The sequence below is a fragment of the Podarcis filfolensis genome, assembly GCF_964270895.1.
Source record: "Podarcis filfolensis genome assembly, chromosome: 16".
In the NCBI taxonomy this organism is placed as follows: domain Eukaryota; kingdom Metazoa; phylum Chordata; class Lepidosauria; order Squamata; family Lacertidae; genus Podarcis; species Podarcis filfolensis.
The window spans coordinates 13,327,259-13,345,714 of NC_139620.1; the positions used below are offsets into that span (position 1 = coordinate 13,327,259).

Below are 18,456 nucleotides of genomic sequence, written 5' to 3' on the forward strand. Positions count from 1 at the left end.
GAGTCAGATCATTGATTCAGCATAAATGCTGTTTCACGCCACGCCAATCTCTGAGTAGTGAGAAACTTCAAGGTTTCCAGTGTTTACACAGGCCTCAGTTTCCTTTGAATGAAGATCAACGGAGACTGTGGCGTCTTTAGGAGATATGGTTTTATTTACACATACAGTGGTACCTCTGGTTACATACTTAATTCATTCCGGAGGTCCGTTCTTAACCTGAAACTGTTCTTAACCTGAAGTACCACTTTAGCTAATGTGGCCTCCTGCTGCCGCTGTGCAATTTCTGTTCTCATCCTGAAGCAAAGTTCTTAACCCAAGGTACTATTTCTGGGTTAGCGGAGTCTGTAACCTGAAGCATATGTAACCTGAAGCATATGTAACCAGAGGTACCACTGTAAATATAACCAGAGCGTAGGATGGAGGGGCTCAGAGCATTAACACCCACAAAGGAGCTTGATTCTTCAGCAGCCTCTTGACCCGGCTTCAGCCTCAGAGTCTGAACTGCTCCCTGTCACAGGCTCTTCCTGCTCACTAAACCCTGTTGCCGCTTTAGCACACCTCCTCCCTATATCCTTCCTCCGGCCTCTCCTTTGTGTCCTACTATGAATCCCTGGCTCTGAGCATTCCTCCTCTGGGGTTTCCCTGGCTGTTGCCTTCCACTACCCCAGTTCATCCAGCCAGTCCTGACACATGGAAACATTAAGCAATTCTGTCAATGCATTAGTACATTGGTTTGCTGCTCGCTGCTTTTCACCATTCTCACCTGTCGATTCAAAAAGAAGCTCCTTGGTCATTTATTTTAATCATTTATTTGTTAAATTAAGGGAAGCCCTCGTTTCTTCCAAACGTGGGCTGCAGCAAATAATTACATTCAGTCACATTTAAATACATAAAAGCATATAATGTACAATCAGTCCAAATAATCTGGAGCAGAAACAATGTCGAAGGTTGCAACCAGCCTGTCGCAAATGTATGGTAGAACGAAAAGATCTTTCGTGATGTTTCAAAAATTCAGAGAGGGTTTTAACTTGATGAACTTCTGTGAGCATTGAACCACTTGGAGGGCTTGTCTGGCCCAGGTCTTTGAGGACAGCAATGGGGAATGGGGGAACAGGGCTGGCAGAAGTAGAGCAGAAGTTATAACTTCCTTCCCAAAAGGGCAGGAGGGAGGAACCCTTTTGAGCCCGAGATCTGCTTTCCTTTTGTAGACAACCTTTCTAGGGCCGTACGCCAGTGGGGGCTGAGGCCAGAGCAAACGTGGACCGAGCAACTAGTGTAAATTTCACCTTGGTACAGTAGGCTAGTTTCTACACACAACCACAAACAACCCATCCTCCATCTTGAAAAGAGTTAAAGGAGACATTCCAGCTAGGCAAAGACACTCAAAGTGCTAAGCAGAGACAGAAGGGGGAGGATTCGGAGGGCCAGAGAGGCCTCAAGGCCCCCAGGCCTAAAGCTCCCCATTCCAGCATGAAAAGACCTGACCACTTCAAGGTTTTATTACAATCTAGTGGTACAGGGATTTTGTGAAATAAATAAAATCATTATGTCATTTGCCTCTGGCAGCTGCGCTTGAAATCCATTCACGGCGCACAAATGCGTCCAACACACAGTTCAGGAATGTTCTGTTGGACCATCGGGTGCGGCAGTCTATACTAAGAGGCCCTCTCTGCTCTTGGCTGGCACCATCACAGCAACGCCTCCATATTGCTCAGGGTGGCCTCTCCTGCCCTTCTCGGACATGATGGAGCAGCTTCCTCCATTATCTGGGCCAGCAGCTGATGGCGTAGACGTCGCCTGGGGCGAGGAAGGCACAGAAGGAGCGTAGTGAACCCTGGCCTTTGTCGTGACGGTGGTTGAGCAGCCGCCACGGTGGGGCTCGCTTTTCACGCCGCTGCAATCCATGGGCTGTGCCTCTTGGGCCGGGGAGATCATCTCGGTGCCTTCCTGCTCCTTGGGAGGGCCGTACTTGCGGCGCTGCATGAAGCTGATATTGTGGGGCACAAAGTCCAGGACGGATCGTATGCTGCTGTTTCGGCTTCCGCCTCTGGCCCGTGGGGGCACTGTGTCAACCCTGCGAGGGGAAAGAGTTCTCTGTTTCACTATTTAATTTCTTTATATATTTATCATTTCTAACAACAACCATAATAATTGCAGCTCAGGCCAGCTTACAAAGAAAACAAATGATTTTTTAAATAAGATGAAACATAATACAATCATGCCTTTGTTTTCAAACAGCTTAGTTCTCGAACGTTTTGGCTTCTGAACGCCGCAAACCTGGAAGTGACTGTTCTGGTTTGTGAACTATTTTTGGAAGCCGAACGTCGGACATGGCTTCTGCAGCTTCTGATTGATCCTGCAGCCAATCAGAAGCCGTGCTTTGGATTTCCGAACGTTTTGGAAGTTGAATGGACTTCCGGAATGGATGCTGTTTGACTTCCAAGGTACGACTGTACAATAAACTGTGATGCGAGCATTAGAGCATTAGAGTTAGCATGGATGGACTACAGGAAAGTACAGTTATAGCACTTTCTAATGGTCCATTTCCCCGGCTAATTTTGGATGCCTGTTCTAATGGGAAGGGCCACCTGCAGCTTCTGAGTGCCCTTTTCGGTTGGAAAATCTGCCTTCCAACCCTCCCCATTTCGCAGAGCGGGGGGCGGAATCTAAAAAATGATGAGTGAAATACTGTTTAAAGCACTTTCCCCACCCTCATGTGTTTCTCTGGTCCATCGTGTTAACAACAGTACAGCCCAGGCAATCGACTAGTCCTGTGCACAGTGCACAGTTACCTATTTTTAACTGGGGGGGCTGCATGTGGAAGTCAACTGTGCGCGAGTGAGCACAATATTAGGCTTCTGTTCCCATTGCGGTTCCCAATCGGTGGTCCGTGGAGCCCAGGGGGTCTGCATAACCCACCCGGGGGGGTCCGTGGCACCATTCACATAACAAAAACTACCATGGAGATATCAAAAATTTCCAAAGTTGGCTTGGCTTTTGAAAAACTGGGAGTCAGCAGCACTTAGCTAATCGGGAATCACGAGTCTGGAGCAACTGTCCTGCATGCTTAGATGAAGTCACCAGAGCCCCAAAGATCTGAGATTGAACCCCCAAACTCAAGTCCCAGAGCCAAAGGTTGAGATTTGTGGCTAGTGTCTACATGCACACCCTGCTCTCTCCTTCATCTAGGCAAACCAGAAGAAATATCAGAATTTAAGGACACCTTCCAACCAGGCAAAAGCACTCAAGGAGGATGCCTAGCAGGGCTGTTGAAAGAGGATGTGGCTGGGCAAGGGAGCTTGGCCTTTGGAGAGTCTTGAGGGCCAGAAAGAGAGGCCTGGAGGGCCACATTTGGCCCCTGGACCTAAGGTTTCCTCCATGGAATGAGGACCCCCTTTCAATGTTCTGCAGCAGCTTAATTCAGTGGCTTAATGATGGGAGGCTTACGACGCAGACCTTCCAACCCCACAAACGCCTTCCTTTCATATATTCCTCTTGCTTCTAGTCACCTTATCTGGCTGGCCTCTTCCTTGTAACGCCTCTTCCTGCAGCAGCAAATCAGCCCCACAATGAGACACACCAGGAGGGTTAGGAAGAGCAGAGAGCCAAGGACTACTCCCACGACGATGCTCACTCGGTTGGACTCTGCAAGGGAGGAGAAGACCATGGAGAACACTGAGCTGAGATGGAATGGCTAGGAGGTGCTAAGCTTGATGGCTTTTGATTGACTGGCAGCTACTAGGTGTCATCTACCCTGATTACATTTCCCAAATTTGTCTGCGATTTCAAAAATTTAAAATAAAGGCAGGGGGATATGGAGAATGAGTCCAGAAGCCAGGATGGAGGATAGTTCCTTATGCTAAGATTTAATTCCCCTGGAGTTCTCTGCAAGACCCTGAAACTGGAAACTGCAGGGGAGGAGAATTACTGGTCCTGCTCGCGGGTTTTCCGTGCATATAACTTGTGGGCTTTCTGTGCATAAAACTTGCTTTTTGGACTCTACAGGCAAGCATGAGATTTGTTATTCGGACAAAATGAAAATGAAATGAAAAATGCTACTCTCTTACCCTTTGAGAAGGAGATCTCCACAACACACCTGGCCGATCCGACTTTGTTGGCCACACTGCACTGGTAAACACCAGCGTGGTCATTGGATAGGTTCTGAATGATCAGGTCACCAGGATTTGGGCCTTGAGAGAGAGAAAATCCAGGAAAAAAACAGTTACTATAAGCTCACATTGATCTGGGTTACGCTCCTCCACAATGACCTCGAGATGAGCCAGGCAAGCTTTGTGCAAGACCAAATACAGTCGTACCTCGGTTTTCGAACAGCTTAGTTCCTAAACGTTTTGGCTCCCAAACGCTGCAAACCCAGAAGTGACTGTTCCGGTTTGTGAACTATTTTTGAAAGCCAAATGTCCAACAGGGCTTCCGCAGCTTCCGACTGGCTGAAGGAGCTTCCTGCAGCCAATCAGAAGCTGCAATTTGGTTTTCAAACGTTTTGGAAGTTGAATGGACTTCTGGAACAGATTCCGTTCAACTTCCAACCTACGGCTGTATGACTCTATCTTTTGTTGATTACGGCACATGTGTTTGTGGAGTGGAGTCCACTGTACCAGATGCATGAAATGTAATCTGAAGTGTGTGTACACATGTATCTATCTAGCTAAATTGGGGGAGGGGAGAAAGGTGTAGGAGACATATGAAAACAGGATTGGCCAAAAAGTTAAGCCTGTGACCAACTCACCCCTGTAATGAAATATGTAGCTGGTGCATTTGTTCAGGCCCCAATGCGTGACAAGTTCAGCAGTTCTAGTATGCAGTCTTTATCCCTAATTTGCTTTCATTGCTTCCCTTAACCCAAGGATTTTGTAAATTCATTTTTCGCCTTGCAATTTCTCCTCTGCTTCATTTCCTGTACAAGCATCTTTCCTCTACTCCAGAGGTGGGTGACCATTTTCACCTGGAAGGCTGCATTCCTTCCAGAGGTGGGTGAGTGGGAGGAGCCAGAAGCAAAAGTGGGTGGAGCAATGAATGCAAATTCACCTAGGCTAGTTTCTACACACACTCATGCACCCGTCTCTTTCTTCCATCCACACAAGCGAAAGACAAGAAGCCCAAGGGCCAGGTAGACAGGCCTGGAGGGCCGCAGTCAGTACCCGGAGCTTGAGGTTCCTCATTCACAGTGCTGATCTGCCGCCCCAGAACAGCAAGCAAAATGCTGGGCATCCCAGCATCTCTCTCCATTAGTTCCTGGTTCTTACCTTTAATGGTGGTAGCGGAGAGCCAGTTCGCAAAAGGGCGATCTGTGACTTTGGCCCACTGGTACATGAGTGGGGAAGTGCCAGAGTTTGAGGAGCAGCTCAGGGTGACTTTCTGGCCCAAGGCTACCTTGCCTACAACTGAGCATTGTGGGTTGGATGGTCTCGCTGATGGAAGGGAGAGAAAACGTTCTCAGTTAGTAAGTCTGAAGAAAAGGAGGTGGGGGGAAGGAATGAAGAGTGTGGGATGGCTCCCGGAGACTCTGGCACTGCCATAGGAGCCAAGGCCCACCAACATGTGGGATGTAACACAAGCAGTCAAGTACAACACTTCCTGTTTGCCCAGAGTGGACACACAGGGGGATGTTAATCCAGCCAGGAGGACTTCCTGTCACACCTGGCCTGAAGCATCCTCCCCCTGCATGTGACCAGGTAGATGGGCATGACCCTGTGAGACCCTGTAAAAGGGCCAGTCACACAGCCATCTTTCTCTTTTGACTCTTTGGTGTCTTGATCTCTTGGTGTATTTTGCTGTCTGCTGGCTCTCAGCCAGCAGCACATGAGCTCAGTCCCCACATGGGATGAACTCAAACTCTCTTCTGTAACTCCAAGCTAAAGCCTGCCTTCAGGGAACCTGCTGTGAACTGAATGTAAGTAAACGTCTTATCATTACTTTTAAAGAAGACTGTTGTGTCTTTATTCTTTTTAAGAGGAGTTACCACGATCAAGAGGGACGTGGGTGGCACTGTGGGTTAAACCACAGAGCCTAGGACTTGCCGATCAGAAGGTCGACGGTTCGAATCCCTGCGACGGGGTGAGCTCCCGTTGCTCGGTCCCTGCTCCTGCCAACCTAGCAGTTCAAAAGCACCTCAAAGTGCAAGTAGATAAATAGGTACCGCTACAGCGGGAAGGTAAATGGCGTTTCCGTGCGCTTCTCTGGTTCGCCAGAAGTGGCTTAGTCATGCTGGCCACATGACCCGGAAGCTGTACGCCGGCTCCCTTGGCCAATAAAGCGAGATGAGTGCCGCAACCCCAGAGTCGGCCACAACTGGACTTAATGGTCAGGGGTCCCTTTACTTTTACCTTTACCATGATCAAAACCAATCTGGGCAAGCCAGATTGGATTGCTTAAGTAAAGAGATTCAGACGAATCTACTAACTAGCTTCCTGCTATATACTGGGGAATGTGCTCTGCTACTGACTCACTAGCGTGAGTGAGGAAGGATAATATTTAATCAATATATCCTCCCCTACTATCCACAACATTTCCACAAAACATACAGCATCCTGCAGCCCCAGCCATATGACTCTACAAAGCAAGGCAAGTCCCTCAAGCCCAGAGCAGTCCCGGACCTCCTGCTTTGCCATGGGGCCACAGTCCCTTTTTCTGCATCAGTAGGACTCACCTAGCACCATGACGGTCACCTTGCGGGTGGCCACTGTGGTTTTCTTCACCTTGCATTCGTAAGTTGCTGAGTCGGAAATCTGAACATCCTGCAGGTTGATGGAGGCATCAAACTGGCTGGGGTCTTGTATTGCAAAGGTCACCCGCTGCTGCAGGCCAGAGCAGCAGTCGTGGCCAGAGCCCCCCATCACCATGTTCTGCTGCAGGCCAGAGTTGCCAAAATGTCGTGAGTCGTGGGCTGCGGAACCACCTCTCGACTGCAGGAAATGGTAGCCGGGGTGGATTACCTGGTGATTGTTGTAGCTCAGGATCTGGTGGGCAGGAACCAGAGAACAACACCGCTGAATCAATAGAGGAAGATTTCCAAATTGCTTATGTGGTCACAGATCTTGCACCAGATCATTCGCAAGCAAAACAACACCCTCCTCCTCCTTCACAAAACTATATTTGCTTCCCCCCTGGCATTCCACAGATTATTTTGCCTGAGGAGGTCGGAAAGCGATGGCGCCTCTCGTGTCAGGCTGTAACAGTTTTGCCAATTGTATAAAGGTAAATTCAGTGCGGTTACAGATGGGCAAACCTATCAATTTCATTTTCTCTCCATTTCTCATTCTGATCTATTGTTTACTTCATAAAATTTATACAACTCTTGATTGCAAAAACAGTTTACAAAGAGAAAAAAAACAATAAAATGATCAGTAATTCCAATCTTAAATTCAGTTCTCCACGTTTCTGTATTGATTTGCATTTTTTTTAAAAAAGTATTCATGGAAATTCGTTAGCTCTTTCATGAAGTTTTCTCAATATTTACACAGGGTGGGTTTTTTTTGCAATTTCTATTCATATAATGCATTTTTTGGCATGTTATTCCCATTATTGTATACATTTTCAGGCACGCTTCACCTGAGTATACATGCATATTTGTACACGTGTGTTTGGGCTGGAGAACAGCACTGCAAAATTCAGATAAGTGTGAATTTCAAAGGAAGGCTGTGCTTCGGTTCACGTATGGCTCCAGAAAGTGTAACCTTTAAACATGAACTGAATCAAATTTATCTCCCTTCCCTGGTGCTGTGGTTAGGTAATTTTAGATTATAGGCACTGGGGTCTTATGGGGACTGCCCCTCTAATGGAGTAATAAACATTGCTATCTATTCAAATGATGTCATGAGGTAACTTATTTAGATAGCTTTTGGTTTCGCTTCTCTTTCTTCAAAATATGGCAAGCTGCCAGCCCTGCTGCTCATTCTGCTGTGCTGAGTGGAGCCCAGGACATCTGTCCCAAAGTCCTATCCTGATGGAACCCCTACTATTTTAAATACACTAGCTCAGAAAGCTCAAGTCTGGGAGCCTAATAATGACCCTTCAAGGCCTCCGTTTGGCCCTCATAATTCTCCCCAGGACCCCCCCCTTCCCTGGTACTCTGCCCCACCCTCTTCAAGTGTTTTTTACTAGCTTGAATGTGTCCTTGATCTCCGATCAAACTAGTCTATTGTGCAAAAGAAAAATGTGCATTTGTTGCCCCATGGCCATCAGAAGATTACCCAGGATGCAAAGCGGCCCCTCAGGCTGAAAAATGTTCCCCAGCCCCTGTTCTAGTGGTCTCTTGAGTTTCCTGTTTGATAGGGAACAAAGAGGTCGGGGTCCACTACGGTTGTGACAGGTTCCTGTCCTGAACAGGCTGTAGTTGGGTTCATCCTGGTTCAGTTCACTTCCGGAGCACACAAGAGGCCAGATGTTTTGAAACCAACAGCTGAGCTTGACCCACGTACTCACCACGTTGTCCAGGTTTGTGGGGTCAGAGTTCATCTGTGTCCATTCGATGTCCAGGTCGTTTGAGCCATGATCTTGCGGTTCCAACTCGTAGGGGCAGCCGAGCTTGGCCGACTCGCCTTCTGCCAGGTAGACCACCTCCCGGCCCTTGGCATTGATCTTCACGGCAGGTAAAAGAGCTGGTGGGCAAAAGAAAAGAGGTATATACAGCAGCCTGAGTGTCCGGAACTGGCTGCAACTGGTAGTTAAGCTCACCCCACAAAGGAAGCCTTTATTTATGGCACCCAAGTGTGGAGAACGATTCAGGCAAAGCCTTTGGCTCAGCTCTTTAATCCCTGTAGCCCAATGGAGAAGTTCTGACATACAGGTGACCCATTGGTGGTCCACACATTCCATGGAAAAGTCATAAATATGCACACACTTAGAATCATGGAATTGTAGAATTGGAAGGGATCCCTGGGGGTCATCTAGTCCAACCCCCTGCAATGCACGAATGATTACTAATAGTCATAATTACTGCTACTAAAAATGTTTTTATTTGGCCCTTTCTCCTGAAGGAGCCCAAAGTGGCAAATACATAAATAATAAACCTTTTTTTAAAAAAAAGAATTCTAAAAACAATTAAAATAATTCTTTATGCCAGTGATCTCAGGGTTGCCAGGAACAGTGTCTTTCAGCCATCAAATGCCTAAGTGAACGGGAATGCTCTTAAAGTCTAGCAAAAAGTGAGAGAGACAGACACGCTTGACTGGGTAGGACATTCCATAAATAGGGAGCTGCCACTGAAAAGGCCCTGTCATGGGTGAATGGAACTGGGCACCACCAACAAGGCATCACCTGCTAATTGTAAAGTTCAGGGTGACTGATGGTGCTAACAACAACATCATACCGTAAAAACCACCAACCACAGATAGAGGATCTAAGGATTGTATATAATCCAGACAAATTCAAAGCACATACAAGTGAGATTTTGAAGGAAGGTGACAGCTGAAGCTCTGCATTTTATATTAGAAACATAGAATTGTAGAGTTGGAAAGGGACCACAAGTCATCTAGTCCAACTGCCTGCAATGCAGGAATCTTTTACGCAACATGGGGCTTGAGTTCAAGAGTCCCATGCTCTTTATTTTTCGTTTGCTTGTTTTAAAAGAATTCTTTGCACAACGAAAACCTGTAGATATAAGGGAGAAGGATCCCGGTCTAACTTTCTCCCTGACATGCTACAATCCTAAATTCTGGGGTTCCCATTCCCATGAACAAGCTTCAAAACTCCTGACACTCCACCCGCCTCCCGCAGTCTCACTTCAGTTTTACTGCATTTCCACTTCTGTCCATGTCCCCCCGGAAGATAACTGAAACTGGGAATGGGGGGTGGGAGGAGGCTGTATGGAAGGAACAGGTTTTCACAAAACGATCCTCTCCCTATTTTCTTTTTAGCTCAGTACTAATCCCATTGCACTCATTGCTTCTTATATTTCACTATGCACGCCTGTCACTCACACACACACATTTGCAACAATAAGAACTAGATACTTGGTGTGTGTTTTTTAAAGCTATGTTTTGTGGCAGAACCGGACAGTTTACACGATTACTCCAGCCAGCCTCAGAAAATAAAACTATGCGGACTGTCACTTTCTTGCAGGAGAGATTCAATCCCATAGCAGCAAATCCAGGCTGTTCAATGAAAGTTGCTTTGGTGCCCTCGGGCAATGAAAAGCCAGCTTCCCCCGCAAAAAAGCAGACTTTTTACAATATGGAAAGCAAGGGAGAGATGCACTGGAAAGTGCTGAATGACAATCGCTTGGAGGCAAGTCTAACCTCTCTGCAAACAAATCAGAAGGAATGCTCAAATGTCATCTGATCTTGCAAATAAACGGGTTGCCTGGAAGCATGCTATCAAACCATCCATACTATCAAACCACATGTAGCACTCTTTAAAAAGAAGAAGAAGAAGAAGCTTCCATCATTATCCTCTGGCGCTACCCAAAGGCTCTTACCTGGCGTTAGACACAAAAGGAAAATCCGCAGGCCCCATGTCCCAGCCATGATTCTGCAATGTATTCCGGAGCAGCAAATATTTCTCGAGAGCTGGGTAGGTCTCAGGCAAGGTGAGCTTTGAGTAGAAATCCTGGGGAGCCGAGGGTTTTTGATCTCCATGGCCTGGCCCCTCCCCTCCAGGTGTAAATGCCTTTGGGGTGAATTGAAGGCACAATGTGCAACTCCCAAAAGATGAGTGCTGCCTCTCCCCACCCGGTTTCCCTTCCAGAGATGCTCTTACTCAGTCGTTAAATGACAACTGTGCATCCTTTCGCCTGAAGTGCCAGCAGAGCCTTATTCATACCAGTGAAATCATGTCTCGGGGGCCATTTGGCTCAGCATTTTGAAGGACAGCAATGGATGGTGACATCCAGATAAGGGATTTTGGGGGGAGACCTCCAGAAGACCCATTTTTTGAGCAGGCATCCAGATTTCCTCGCACAAAGTTTACATAATGGCTATACAATGGCTGGACTTCATGGCACATTTGTTCCAATTTATTATATTTTGTTTCATTTGCACCCTGCTGCCCTTCCTCCCAGAAGAGCCCAAGGAGAAAAACATCAGAATGTTAAAACAACAGTGTTTTAAATGAAATAAAAAAGTATTTAAAACAGCATTTTCAAAACATTTGGAACATCGAGAAACATATAAAAGCAATCACACGCCTTCACAGTTACTAATTTCAAAGTTGTCAGGGCCAGTAAAAAGTAAAGGACCTCTGGACAGTTAAGTCCAGTCAAAGGTGACTATGGGGTTGCAGCGCTCATCTCGCTTTCAGGCCGAGGGAGCCGGCGTTTGTCCTCAGACAACTTTCCGGGTCATGTGGCTAGCATGACTAAACTGCTTCTGGCGCAGCGGAACCCTGTGACGGAAACCAGACTGCACAGAAACGCCGTTTACTTTCCCACCACAGCGGTGCCTATTTATCTACTTGCACTGGTGTGCTTTTGAACTGCTAGGTTGGGAGGAGCTGGGACAGAGCAACGGGAGCTCATCCCGTCACCATCAAATGCCTGGGTAAACAAGGAATGCATTTATGTTTCTGCTGAAAGTCCATAATGAGGGAGACAGGCACAGCCCATCAGGGAGCACTTTTCACAAAAGGGGAGCCACCACCAAGAAGGTCTCCTCCTGGGTCAACACCAACTGGACCACAGCCAGAAGCAGCAGCACCAAAGGGGGTCTTCTTTGCTGATTGCAGGGCCCAAGAGGTTTGATTATGGGCGAGTCACTAATTTGTCTGCAGAGTGGCTCTACAACCATAACTATTCCTCCTGATTTGCTTCTGGGGTGTTTATACGACTTCTCACTCATCATTCACCCCATGCTTTTCAATGTGTTTCCCTGTCACTTTCCTAATCAAGCAAGTCATGGGTCATCTAGTTTGACTCTGATGTTTACATTGGGGATGGGAAAGCCCAGACTTGGGGGCGAATGTGGCCCTCCAGTCCTCGCCATCAGGCCCTGGAAACTCCCCCCAAGCCTGCTCTTGTACTCTCCTGGAGTGTTTGTGCCTGGCTGGAATGTGCCCTTCAATGCTTCTTGCTTGTCTACATGGAACACAGAGCAGAGAGTGTGTAGAGGTGTCTGGTTGGCCGCTGTGAGAGGAAGATGTTTGGCTAGGTGGGTCACTGGCTCTGAATAGCAGTTGCTGTAAAGGGTGGAGAGTGCTGTGGTAGTCTGTTTCTATTTTCAGGCTTCCCAAAGGCATCTGGTTGTCTGAAGATAAATTAACAGAGCAAGGCTGCCCACTGCTGCAAGCCACAATGACAATGTTTTCTCTCCTATCAGCAGCAATAAGCCTCTGAAAATAATAATAATAATAATAATAATAATAATAATAATAATAATAATAATGTTTGTTTGTTTGTTTGTTTGTTTGTTTGTTTGTTTGTTTATTTATTTATTTATTTATTTATACCCCGCCTATCTAGCTAGGTTTCCCCAGCCACTCTGGGCAGCTCACAACAGAATATTAAAAACACAGTAAAACATCAAACATTAAAAGCTTCCCTAAACAGGGCTGCCTTCAGATGTCTTCTAAAAGTCAGGTAGATGTTTATTTCCTTGACATCTGGTGGGAGGGCATTCCACAGGGCAGGCGCCACTACCAAGAAGGCCCTCTGCCTGGTTCCCTGTAATCTCACTTCTCGCAGTGAGGGAGCCACCAGAAGGCCCTTGGAGCTGGACCTCAGTGTCTGGGATGAGCGATGTAGGTGGAGATGCTACTTCAAGTATACTTGCTGGGAGTCACAAGTGGGGAGAGCTGCTTTTGCACCCAGGTCCTGTTTGTGGGCTTTCAGAAGCCACTGTGGCTGTCCACTGTTTGAACAGGATGGACTAGATGGGCCTCTGGCCTCTACTAGTTGGGCTCTCCTGATGTCCTTACCTTTTGCCTGCCAGAGAGGATGTGACTCTCTAGCGTCAAGAAAAAGCAGGAAGTGAATACAAGAGTGAGCGGTATACCTGGCTGTTACTCATCCGTATAAGGCAACTCCCTCAGTGTGATTTGGGTTGGGATGTGAGGGAAAAGGGTGGAATGTTCCGCGTGCTGCTCCAAATCTAGCCATTTCCTTCCTTTGCATGTGGGTGATAGTTCCTGGGTACAATGCTACAGACATAAAACAGGTTCGTTTTGTCATTGAAGTTCCTTTGTCACCGTTTTGTCACTGAAAATGAAAGCTCCTGGGGAACTCTGAGAACTGTAGTTTTTCAAAACAGGATGGTTAAATTTGTCAGTAAGCAACGACAGCTAAAAACAAAGCAAACTTTGATCAAAGAATGCTAACTCTGTAGCAGCACTGATATATATATATATTTCTCTTTACGAACTTACTGAATTTTAAAAAATACAATTACCAAAGTGTTCTCTTCCAAGACAAATACATATACAGATGTTGAGTCTTGCATGTAGTCAGCCGCACGGCATCAAAGCAAACTTGGAAAATCTTTTACATTACAAATTCAGCTCACATCCATGGGGTGCATATCAATCTGAAGTGTTAAGATATTTTCTCCATGGTGGCTGCTGCAACTGAGATGGAAGGGAATTATTGTACTATTGTTAATAAATGATACAAATCGAGACCATATGGAGTCAAACTCACTTTTCCTTTTTATCCCTTTGGTTTTGTTGAATGCAAGGGGTGAGAGACTCTGTGTTGGACACCCAGGGGTGTAGGGTTGCCACCTGTCCTGTATTAATACATTATTGTCCCATATTTCAATGTAAAATGCTACGTCCTGTGTTGATACAGTTTTGTCCTGTATTTCAAGTCCTCTCTCTCTCCCTCTCTCCCAAGTTAGGGCCATCTTATTAGGCTGATATAGATTGCAACAGATTGCTTTGGAGTCACTTCAGCACCAGATGAAAAACAAAATTGTCCCCAAACTACCCGCTCTGCCCTCTCCTGTATTTTGCCAGAACAAAGGTGGCAACCCTACAAGGGGGGCTTTTTTCTATCTGCCATGTCCCTTCCTGCCTTGGGAGCCTCCAGAAGTGTGCTGCTTGCCAGAACAGCAGTCTCTTAATTGGATATTTTGACTTGGATCTATTAGCAAGCTGTGTGTTTAGTGAAATGTTTATATACATCAAATGGATTGCTAATTGTCGGCTATTTTTTTTTTGTATTATTCTGCAACAATAATACATGGCTAATTATGTATTGGTATTGTATTATTGTATTTAGGACTTGATTTTTTGTGAACTTCTTTTTGAGCATATTTACCTGTGAAAAATACAGTGTGTAAATAAAATGACAATGAAAACATATTTTGCCCATCTACGTGTTAGGCTTCGAGGAATGCTATCCCTTCCCCGGTGTCAGCAAGAAGCAGAGAAAACAATGAAGATTCTTACTAATGAGTTTATTCCATCACCACAGCAAGAGACAAATGAATGCAGTCTGCAGTCTGTATTGAGTGTTGCACACTCGCAATACAGTGGTACCTCGGTTTAAGAGCAGTCCTGTTTACAAACGAGTCATTTTACGATCTCCGCAAAATCAGAAGTTGTGTCCCAGTTTGCGAACTTTACCTCAGTCTAAGAACGGAACCCGAACGGTGGAAGGTTACCGGCAGCGGGAGGCCTCATTAGGGAAAGCACACCTTGGTTTAGGAACGGTTTCGGTTTAATAAGGGACTTCCGGAACAGATTAAGTTCGTAAACTGAGGTACCACTGTAATGGCATTGCTCCAACTGAGCTCCACCTCCCTCCCTTCCTAGCCACAGCACTTCCCCTTACGGTGGCTGCCAGGAGCTAATTGTCTCTGAGTCCTTTGCTCTCCCACTTTCAATGCATGCTGGGTTCTGGGAGAAGAGGGGGGGTCAGAAATGCTCTCCAGTGATGTGTCAGCTGGCTGCTCTGTCTGTCTCCCCCTTCTCTTCTCCCAACACCTCCCAACCATAGCTGTCAACTTTCAGATTTGGAAATAAGGGATCAGCAGCCTCACCTGTCCCGGGGACAGTCTACGGGATATCTAACAATCCGGAATAGCAGCGGGAAGCAGCAGGAAACGGCGCTGGAATAAGGGAATTTCCCTCAAAAAAAGGAAAGGCTGACAGCTACGCTCCCAACTCTTCTGTTCACCTGTCTCTGAGTTGTGACCTTCCTCAAACCACTGCTGTAATTCAATATTGCCTTCCTCTTCTCGGGAAGCTTCAGGAGAAGGGAGGGGGGTGACACCCGGAGCGGCCTGCATCCATCACATACCCCTTCCTCCACCCCTGATCTCCACCATTCCTCCTCCTCAATCTCATCCCCTTCAGTTCACTACCCAGCTCTCTCTAGCTGAAGACCATTCTGAAATTTATTATATGATCCCCTGAAGCCATGTTGCTGTCCTGGCCTCCCTATCTGGCCTTCTGGCCTCTTCCCCAGGAGACACCTCTCTCACTTGTCCTGCTTTGCACCTTCCTTGAGGGTTTCCCGCTGCTTGCAATGTGGTCTTGAACTCTGATAATGCCCCTTGCCTGTTTCCAAGGAGTTTGTGTTGGGCGTGAGTGTGTAAAAACAAGCCTCGTGTACAAAGGCAAATTTTTACATTGTTTAGTCCACTTTTGCCTCTGCACTGACATGTGACCCCCAGCCTCCCAGTCCCAAAAGCTGTCCAGAAGGAAATGTTGCCCTTGAGCTGAAGGAAGTTCCCCACTGCTGCCCTTGCCGTCTCTCCTGGATTTATGGCTGGGGTGACATCGGCAGTTAAGCCATATTCACAGGAAGGATGACTGTAAAGTATACATTTCCAGAGGTGTGACTACTATGATGTACAACTCTGCACGAGGCAGCATCTTCTACATCATAGGGTGAAAGACAGAATTTGAGAGTCTGGAAGTGTCCTGCGGTGGAAAGGTTTAAATCAGGATATTGCATGAGTGTGGAAGGATTGGCATTCAAATAGTAGCTGCTTTCTGACTTTTCTTTAGACATGACTGAGTCACAAAGCAGGCCTTGAAAAGCCTGCTACTTATTGCTGTTGTTAACAAGCTCTGTTATTAAAAATGTTACCCAGTGTCATTTTTTTGGGCAACAATGAAGATCAGCTTATTTTTTTTTTATTGGTTTTAATTCATTTTGCTACATCCAACATTAAAACAAGTGAAGAAATAAACATACATAACACATACATACAAAAAAGGAGTACATAAATAAAAGAAATAATAATAATAAAAAAGAAAAAACATCACCTAACATAAAACACCAACTAACTAACTTACATTAACTAAATAACACACAACATTAATTGACTTCCCTTCATCTCGGTTCATTTAAGATCAGCTTAAATGAAAACAATTTCTTTCCGCTAAGGAATATTGCTGTGGCTGTAGAAACCAATACAGGAACTGGAGCAGATGATGGCAAAGGAATAATTAGGCATGTTTTCAAGACAGAACATGAAGACATCCAGGTACTAGCTTTCTCCAAAAGCTTACTAAGGGCAGCGTATCAAGTAGAGTAGGGCTATTGTATCTTTTCCTTTTCTTGAGTGGGTGGATACTGACCAAATGTAAGGTTATAAACAGTAAACAAAATCGGAAAGTAACCTGAGAGAAGAAGAGTACATTAAAACTGTAGATAATCAGGTAAAATCTTTCACTTTTCATTTAGATCATGGCAAAATATACTCATATTCCTTAGAAGCATGAATTTCAGTGAGCGGTTACCCAGGGTTAAACAAGTGATTGAGGAACAAGGAAAACAATTTTTTAGCAAACTGAAGTTTAAGCAAGCAGCCACTAGGGGGAGGTCTTATTCGATGGTGGTGCCTTGATTGAGAAATGTCCATCCCAGGGAGGCCACCTTGCAATATTTCCTGCTAGGTCTTTTCCTTCTAGTTAATTTTTTTAGTGCACTTTGGATCAGAGCCCTTGTTCTCCTTCACTAGCTTCTAAGGTGCTTGTCAGGGAACTGCCATCGGAGCCAGAGGCGGAGGCAAGGCTCCCACGCGATGCTGGAGAAGGGCCCAGCAGGGAGAGAGACAGCTCATCGGCTGGGGAAGGAAATCAGCGTAACACCAGGGATAAAGGGGGGCAGATGGGGGAATCGGCGAGGGGGCTCCAGAACTCCTCGCCGGAGACCAGCGGGGAGAGCACGGGTCCTCCGCTACCCACACCCACCCTGCGCAGAAGACTTCCGCGCAGGGAGAGTAGGCGGAGACTTGGCGTCAAAGAACTTTTGTGCTGGAAGAGGTTCAAGAAACGCCCACTGACGGATTCTGCTAGCGACTGAAACAGCCACGAAGTGAAGGGCTGTCCAGACAGAAAAGGTTTAACCAGGCAACCTAGCCAGGAGTGGCGGCAACTTACGCACGAGCAACCCCTATAACCATTACAGTGCTATTATACAATTCTGTTTTCCGCTGGGGTTCTGAATTTTTTTTCTAAAGCCAGCACTCTGATCCTATGCTTTATTGAATTGTATGTGTGTTTTACAGTGGTACCTCGGGTTAAGTACTTAATTCGTCCCCGAGGTCCATACTTAACCTGAAACTGTTCTTAACCTGAAGCACCACTTTAGCTAATGGGTCCTCCTGCTGCCACCATGCTGCCGGAGCATGAGTTCTGTTCTCATCCTGAAGCAAAGTTCTTAACCTGAAGCACTATTTCTGGGTTAGCGGAGTCTGTAACCTGAAGCGTATGTAACCCAAGGTACCACTGTATTGGTTTTTTGCAAGCTTCCCAGACCTCAGTGGGCAGTTCTGAAATTTAAGTAGTACTGAATGAATATGACTGGAACAAGGAATCTCCTAAACCAGCCCTCCTCAATGTGGTGCTCTCCAAATGTTGGGCCTTTTGGGTTGTTGAATGCAAGGCTGGGGAAGGAAGCCCTAAAACCTTTCACCCTCTTTTCCTACTGTCGCTTTTCAATGGCCCTTTTTTTCCACATTTCCAACTCCCCCAGCCCTCTTTAATATTCTTCCTCCTCTTAAATCCAAATACAGTGGTACCTCCGGTTGTGAATGAGATCCGTCCTGGAGGTCCAGCCACATCCTGGGGAATTCGCAACCAGAGGTGCCAGTTCTGCACATGCGCACGGCATGTAGAGCACTTCTGCGCATGTGGCAAAACCTGGAAAAATACTTCCAGGTTTGCCATGTTCGCATCCTGAAAGATATACAACCAGAGGTGTGCGTATCTAGAGGTACCACTGTACAGATTATTACAGTCTAACAGCACATGACAAAATAGAACCAAAACACCATAAAACAAACTATTTTCAAAGCCCAATGTGTGTGTAGGGGGGGGTTAAAGGCTTTGCTCCATTGTCAAGACAGCTCATCCCCTCAGGGTTACCTGAAATCCCCATACTAGTAATCAGGGCCAGATTTTGGTTTGATGGGGTCCTAAGCTACTGAAGGTAATGGGCCCTTTATATGTCCAGCTGTCCTTTGTCAACAACAAATCGTCACTGTTTTTGTTGTTGAATATATGCTATATGGTAATTTATGGACCTAATAGGTATCTGAAGCCATTTGCACA

General features: G+C 46.2%; 1 protein-coding gene across 4 annotated transcripts; it reads right to left on the reverse strand.

The window, feature by feature from the left end:
* Positions 1 to 837: 837 nt before the first annotated feature.
* Positions 838 to 11,857, reverse strand: LOC310752096 (V-set and immunoglobulin domain-containing protein 8-like). Of its 4 annotated transcripts, none has more exons than XM_083591839.1 (7): positions 10,436 to 11,857; positions 8,443 to 8,618; positions 6,668 to 6,977; positions 5,265 to 5,429; positions 4,068 to 4,190; positions 3,510 to 3,645; positions 838 to 2,074 (listed from the first exon to the last, which is right to left on the reverse strand). In XM_083591839.1, exons 1-7 carry the CDS (start codon positions 10,593 to 10,595, stop codon positions 1,651 to 1,653), a joined length of 1,494 nt encoding a protein of 497 aa, XP_083447965.1. In that variant the 5' UTR covers positions 10,596 to 11,857; the 3' UTR covers positions 838 to 1,650. The 4 variants fall into 4 exon arrangements, with proteins under 4 accessions (XP_083447965.1, XP_083447963.1, XP_083447964.1 ...); XM_083591837.1 differs by having other exon boundaries at positions 6,668 to 7,007; XM_083591838.1 differs by lacking the exon at positions 10,436 to 11,857 and having other exon boundaries at positions 8,443 to 8,834.
* Positions 11,858 to 18,456: the final 6,599 nt, after the last annotated feature.

Coding starts and splice junctions, on each gene's coding strand:
- LOC310752096 (XM_083591836.1), bottom strand. CDS start 8,802: ATGTCAGAACTTCTCCATTGGGCTACAGGGATTAAAGAGCTGAGCCAA. Junction 5,430..6,667: donor GGTGACCGTCATGGTGCTAG/GTGAGTCCTACT, acceptor CCCTTCCATCAG/CGAGACCATCCAACCCACAA. Junction 2,075..3,509: donor GAAGAGGCCAGCCAGATAAG/GTGACTAGAAGC, acceptor TTCCCCTCGCAG/GGTTGACACAGTGCCCCCAC.